This window comes from Glycine max, chromosome 8 (assembly GCF_000004515.6).
Source record: "Glycine max cultivar Williams 82 chromosome 8, Glycine_max_v4.0, whole genome shotgun sequence".
Taxonomy (NCBI): Eukaryota; Viridiplantae; Streptophyta; class Magnoliopsida; order Fabales; family Fabaceae; genus Glycine; species Glycine max.
In genome coordinates, this window is record NC_038244.2 from 20,894,383 (window position 1) to 20,902,180 (window position 7,798).

At 28.0% G+C, this 7,798-nt stretch overlaps 1 protein-coding gene across 1 annotated transcript; it reads left to right on the top strand.

Moving 5' to 3' along the window:
- Positions 1-5,137: 5,137 nt before the first annotated feature.
- On the top strand, positions 5,138-6,826 carry LOC100789595 (expansin-A23). The gene is made up of 2 exons (XM_006585704.4): positions 5,138-5,285; positions 6,116-6,826. Exons 1-2 carry the CDS (start codon positions 5,138-5,140, stop codon positions 6,739-6,741), a joined length of 774 nt encoding a protein of 257 aa, XP_006585767.2. The 3' UTR covers positions 6,742-6,826.
- Positions 6,827-7,798: the final 972 nt, after the last annotated feature.

Here is a 7,798-nt window from a genome sequence, read left to right on the forward strand (position 1 = left end):
CTTCGGATTGATTTAACGTATTAGTGTCATTCTTTGAACTTGTAATGTCAAAAAATGTATGCCAAATTCATAAAACTTTTAACTTCACTACATCAAGGAAATGTCATTGTTATTTCTAATGTATAAACTTTGTCATTTTTTCATATAATAAATTTTTAGTATTATTTAAAAAAATTTTTAAAATAATTATTATAAGATGTATAATTTTACCGTACTTCGAATAATAATGGCTTACTTATCAATATAGTCTTCAAATTATTTTAAATAATTCAATTTGATCTCTAAATTTTTAAAAAATTTAATTTGATCATCAAATTCTTAAAAATAAACCAATTTAATATAAAAACGAACCAATTTAATATAAAGCGGATTATAAAAATGTATGTATAAATACTAAAATGAATTAGAAAGCATATATGTAAGAATTGAAATGAGAAATTTCTAGGTGCAGAGATTAAAACACAGATAGTAATATGGAGACCAAAAGAGTAGTTATTCACTGAAACAATCTTGCTTATTTCATTAAGAATTGGTCTGACTTGGTGGTTTTTGATGGTGAACCCGTGACCGGTGGGTGATCCGTGACCCAACTTGGTCATGCACTTTAATTATTATTATTTTAAAAAAACCTAAAACAAAGTCATTTTGGCCATTGGTGAAAAATCCCTAATCAGATCAAAGAATCCTCTTTGTGTCATTATTCTTCGTGAGAGCATAAATTTTTTTATACAATAATCTAATCATAATTTATTATATGATAAATTTATTAATTTTTAAAATAATTATTTTTGAATAATTATTTTTGACCAATAATTTATGATTGAAAAACCGTTAAGACATAAATATTAATCTCTTTTAAACTATTTTAGATTAATTTAAAATAATTTAAATATTTAATTTCCTTTTAAACTTTAACTAATGTTTTTATGATTAATTAATGTTATTGAGCCAAAGTAATTAATTATATTTCTTACCAAATTAATAATTTTTTATTGTTGCTATTTAACACGAACATTCTATGTACACATGAAAGTAACAAAATAATCTTGAGTCTTTAAGAGAAAACAAATGTTAATTGAAAATTAAGAAAATGAAAAGCGGGGTACCAAAAATCTTTTCGTAACATTTAGTATTTTTCATAATTTTTTTACTCAATGAATTCCCACTAATTTCTCATCTAATTAACTGATTTCCTACTCACTTTATTAATTAATTTTTGCAAGAAAATTTCTTTAGCCTACTGCCTTTTCTCATCATCCAAATAGGAAAACGTACAATCTCCCACTTATATTTTAATGCTTTTTAATCTTAACTCGTTTCCCCTCTCTCACCTCACGAGTGACAACACATACTCCACTATCAGGAAACGTGTTTTTTTTTTTTTTTTTTTCTTCTTCTTCTACCTTCGGTCTCTCCATCTCTACCTTTCTCCTTCACGAACAACTCACGATTTTTTCTTCTTCTTAAGCCGTTGAATGGACAATTAATAGTTAATAAATTAAGAAAGAAAAGGGAGATAATTTAGGGGAAATGGAAAATAAATTAAAAATAAATAAATACCCATCAATTAGTTAATGTAGAATAAAATTTAAAGAAATTATCATAAATAATTAAATTTGATTTCTAATCAGAATCAGAAATACAATAAATACAATTATTTCTTAGCAAAAAAAGAAAAGTTTATATATAGAAAAATCTTATAAAACATGCCAAGTAAATACAATAAAACTGATTGTGATAATGAAATCTCTATGTTTTGATATCTCAGTTAAAAAAATTGGCCACCCAAAAAAAAATCTCAATTAAAAAATTTATGAATATCCGTTGGAAAGAAATATTTTTTAAGGTATGATTTCATTTTTTTATACAAGAATATAAAAATTTATAGGCTATAAATTATTTAAATACTTTTAATATAAGTCATATCATATAGGTTAACTAGTGACTAATTAAATCATGGATGATCCAATATTTCGGTCGAGTCTATAATTCATCTCAGTGTGATAACATTCGTTAAAGTAATTAATATGAAGATATTAGTACTCAATTTTTTTAGAAAGAAGAAAATTATAATATGAAATTAGAAAATAATCAAAGCTGAGAGTTGTAGAAAGAGAGAAATCTGAAAGTTGAAGGAAAGTTTTAAAAGATATGTTACATCTACTAAGTTGAATATATGTTATATTTGTATGAAGAAGATACTAGGGTGTCAAAGTAAAACTTATTTCTCACCATAAGGATGTTTACTTTTTACACTTTTCACCATTTCTTTCCCATTATATCTTCTCTCTCTTGTTTCTTCTCCTTCCCCTCATCTCCACCAAAACTTAAGGTTAAGAACAAAATCATGATGCATAATTCAACAACAATGATCACAATACTACAATTGTACAAGGCTTCAACACTACAAATGTTCATTTCCCATTCCACCGCAGTCACCCCCAAAACCCTACAACAACAACACAATCACTGTCTCCATGAACAACATTAACAAACCCTCCACCATAAACAAAAATAGCAAATCATACAAACAACAATGTGAATAGAAACATATCTCAATGGAGACCTGCAACCGTAAGCAAAGTTTGTGTGTGCCATAATCGACAGTGACCCATCGCCACCACGTGCAACGGCACCCCTCTTCTAAACATGCACATTCTCATTTTTCTCCTTTTGGTTCGATCTCATCCCTTACTTGCGCCCGACTTTATTTACTCATAGTTGTGCAGTCTAAATAAGAAACTCCTCTTCACAACGGCACAGGCGTCAACCTCCTCAATGAACTGTCGTCGCACGATTTTTTTGGGGGAAAAGGGAGATGGTGAGAGCATATGAGATTTGCAGTTGGACAGAGAAGGAGAGGGAAATAATTGGATAAAAGGTGAAGAAAAAGAAAAAAGAGGATAAATAGAAATTTTTGTCCCTTGTGTAATTAGCTCAAAAATATATTCATAAAAGATTAAAAAATAAAATTTTATCTCTCAAAGTGTAAAAAGTGCGACAAATATATTCGGCTGTTAACTTCCGTCTGTCACTGTTAATAAATAGTCTACGTGCAGAGAGACAAATTTGTCACTGAAATGATTGTCAATATGATCATCTCTAATTGTCAGCATATGTACATATTTATCATAATATTTTTTTTTTGACTTTTTGTCTTCTCACTCGCTGACAAATGCGTTCCTGAAAGATGAAAATATAAAATTTAGTCTCCAAAAGTATAAAAAGTGCAACAAATATATCCGGACGTTAATAATAGATTGTGACTAATTATTATAATTTTGAAAAAATTTATAATGATTGCGACAAAATTTCGGGAGAGCTATATTACACTGATAAGTGTCTGTTTCCATTATATAATTTTTAAGCTTCATCAACGGTTGAGACATGCATAAAATATTACCAATGAAAGTGAATTTTTATTGCTTTGGCGAATTCTTCTTACTTTTCTTCAACTACAATAAAATCAATCCTTTGGTTGTTAACTCTTGAATAAATGTTATCAACATAGAAAAAAAGAATTTTTTTTTACTGTAAAATGATAAGAAAATCATTGTTTCTGTTTAATCAAACATTATTTATTTAATTGTTTTTTTATAAATTTTTCATAATAAAATATGAATCTCTATTAGTATATGCAATGACATCTTACAAATTATAATAAAAGTTTATTAATTTTTTTAAATCATACACAATTATTTTTTATTGACTGATCATTTAAAAAATCATTCCAAAGGAGATGGGTGTTTTTTACAAATTAAAAGTATCATTACAATTGCAATTTTTCCTAAAAATTATTCATGGACCTAATTTAACTATAATGTTTTATAATAAGCATTTTTTTTAATTGATCCTTTCATTAAACATGAGAGTGTAAAAAAATTATTTATAATTTATAAAATGAGTATTCTCTTTTCTCCTAGACTCAGATTAATTTTACGAGTTTATCAAAAAAAAATTTCACAATCATTATATTTTTTTTTTCAAATTATAATAATTAGTCACAATTTACTTTTAATGTTTGGATATATTTCTCGCACTTTTTACACTTTCAATGACTAAATTTTGTATTTTCATCTTTTAGAGACGTATTTGTTAACGAATTACACATTCAAGAACAAAAGTGAATATTTACCAAAAAAAAAAAAAAGACAAAAAGTGTAAATCTGGAAAAGTAAGAAGAAAGAAAAGAAAATAAATAAAAAGGAAAAAAAAGTTTGAATCCTTGATTTAAAACATTTAAAATCAACTAAATGTAAGGTTGTGAATCCGCCGTGAATAGCTTTGACACCCTAATCTGTCTTGTATGAAAAGGAAAAACATTAAACATTGAATAATTAAATGATTAATTAAGTTTTAATTTCTTTTGTTACAATGATTAAATTATAAAAAAATTAATTTTTATTAACAATGATTAGTTTAAGTGATTAACACTTAAATCTTTTAAACATGTGATCAGTCTTGACTTATGCGTATAAAAAATAAATGTTTGAAAGAAATTAATTCACTTCTGAGTATCAATAAAATTACTAAAGAATTTAAAAATTCTAGTAACCGATGGAGATACAAGTACCAACAGATTTTCTAGATGAATTTAAAAATATTATAGTGACCAACCGAGATACGCACAGCAAAAGAATAAAAAAGCCGCCACTTTCTTCCCTCTTTAAGGTTTTAACATCGTTTTCTGGTCAATGGTCATCACATTCAACAGGGAAAGTGAATTTCCATTTCCACTTATGAGCATTGCGTTTCACCAGGAATAGTTATTATATGCTTTAAAAAAATGATACATGGGAAAGAAATGTATGTGCTTTCAAAATAAATATATAAATATTAAAAATAAAGAAATAATCTTACAATCACAATTCATTCATGAATTTTCTTGCAAATCCTTTTCTAGGTACTATATTTATCACTGTCCTTCCATGAATAATTTATTTATAGTAATAAAAACTAATTTACCTTATCGGGTATTAAAGTCATTGTGACCGGATATTAAGAATTAAATGTTCATATTAATTTGTTTTGATTTTCCTTAACTGACAGCAGATATTAAGCATAAATACTACCCTTTTTCATCAACAAAGTTTAACCTTCTCTTTGTTCTTAAGCTTTGTAGTCAATAGTCATGGTCATGGGTAGGTCTCACTGTTTGGTTTCTTTGGCCTTTTTAATGGTTCTCTTTGTACCAGCCTTGTCACATGGCAGTCGTCATCGAAGAAGTGGATGGCATCTAGCCCATGCAACTTTCTATGGAGACATGCAAGGTGGAGACACCATGCGTAAGTATATAACTCCCCTTTACTACTCCTCTATCTAAATACAATCACGACCATTCTCATTTTCATGATTAATCGTATTCTTGCATTGTGTTTATCCGCATTTTTTTTATTTTCTAGAATTGAATTTGTTATACATGTAATTAATTGGTGTACTTTTTTTATGACTCTAACTAACTTTAGAGGTTAAAATACAAAAACGGAATTGTTTTCAATAAGAGGCGGAGCTTAGTTATGACAGCGTTAATCTTCTCCTCAAACCCCTCTCTCATCTTTTCTTAAAATTGTATGTATGTTTGTGGAGTGTATTAAATATAATTTTTTTTTCTTATTGTGAATAATATTAGTTATAAATATAGACCATTAAATCATAATTAAATGATTAGGATTAAAAGAAAAATGTCTATCATTAAGTGATTATATGACCGCTAATTTTGAAATTTGACCATCCATGTATAATTATATGATTCAAATTTATAGTTCTAATTTCTTATAATAAAAAAAGTTTTTGCTTAATACGTTCATGTGTATGTATATAATCATTAAAAGCTATTTATATTTAGTCAACACTAATAAATATTTTGTAATGGATATTCTTTAAAGGTATTTATTCCTCAATTATTATAAATTTAAGATTATAAATATTAAGCTGTATTATTTAGTAAGAAAATAGTCTATGCATCTAATACGAAATCTTCATGTATAATAAATTCAGCTGACTTTTACAAAAATGACTTAAAAGTCACACCTATCATAATTTATAATTGATGAACAGTGTAAAATAATACATGACCATTGAGCTCTTAGTTTAATTTTTGTAATATGACATGCAGAGGGTGCTTGTGGCTATGGTGATCTCTACCAGCAAGGTTATGGGCTAGAAACCACAGCCCTAAGCACAGCTCTATTCAACAATGGGCTCACTTGTGGTGCATGTTTTGAGATCATGTGTGTGAACGAGCCCCAATGGTGCATTCCCAACGCAGGCTCAATCAAAGTGACCGCAACAAATTTCTGCCCCCCTAATTACAACCCACCTAATTTCGACCATTGGTGCAACCCTCCACAAGAACACTTCGACTTGTCCATGAAAATGTTCACCAAAATTGCCATATACAGAGCAGGGATCATCCCAGTCATGTATCGCCGTGTCCCATGCAACAAAAGTGGCGGTGTCAAGTTTGAGATGAAAGGGAACCCTTATTGGTTGTTGGTTTTGTTGTACAATGTTGCCAGTGCTGGTGATGTTACTCAAGTGAGCATCAAAGGGTCTTCAAACACTGGCTGGAAATCTATGTCACGTGTTTGGGGACAGAATTGGGTTACTGGGTCTAATTTGGTAGGACAAGCCTTGTCATTTCAGGTCACTACTAGTGATGGTAAAATGATGGAGTTTGATAATGTTGCTCCTTCTAATTGGCAATTTGGACAGAGCTACGAGACCTACCAAAACTTTTAGATGTATTGTTGAATTTTGGTGCAAAACTACAATTGTTCATAGAGTCAGAGGTGTCCTACCATTTCAATTACATCCAAGTGTCTCATTCCAGCCTTGCTTGAGAGAAGTGCATTTTAGAGAATGAAGTACCATAATAACCATTAATGATAAAATCAGTGCCTGAGATTGTAATTAGTTTTAGTTTGCTTATATATGTAATTGATTTTATATTTCAAAATACCATTGATTTTGTAATTAACAATTATGATTGAACTTCATTCTCTAAAGTGAACCACCTTCATTTAAAGGAAGTAAATCTGTTTTTATTTTATTTCATCGCATAAAAGAAAACAATCAAATAAAATAAACACAAACATTTATAATAAAAGGAATAATTAGAATAATAATTCTTGTTCTACATGGTTATTAAGTTATTAATTTATAATTTTTAATGCATTTAGAAAAGGTGAAACTTAAAAAAAAAAAAATCAAAGGTGTTCATAATCATTAATCTCTCATATTTCACCTTTAGACTTTTATTCATTTGAATTATTTTAAGATAATTATTTTAAAAATCAACAAAGTTATTATATATGATGAATTATGATTAGATGATTATGTAAAATTTTTTAATACATAATCTTTTTTTCTAATAATATTTTTTTCCCATTTAAAAACACTATTTTAAACTTTTTGTCATTTTAGTAGTTGGAATATTCAGAAACAACATAACAATACCTTAAAACGATTTAAGAGTTAATCTGATCCTCCTTGAGACTTGTCCCTATTACACGTAACATCCCTCTATTTTAGAATCCTACAAAAAAAAAAAAACCTAATTTATGGCTGTTCATTACACATACCCCTTTGATAATTGGATGTTATAGATTGGAGTGTTCATAAATGAATCTAATCTAATGTGAATAAAAAAAAAAATCCAAGAATTGGATGATTTTTTTCTTCAAAACTAATTCAATCCAATACCCCTAGTTATACAGGTTAAAACTGTTAACTTGAAATGATCATGTGAGTGACACATGCTCTTTAATGATTTTTTCTCTCTCTCGAAATTGCCCTC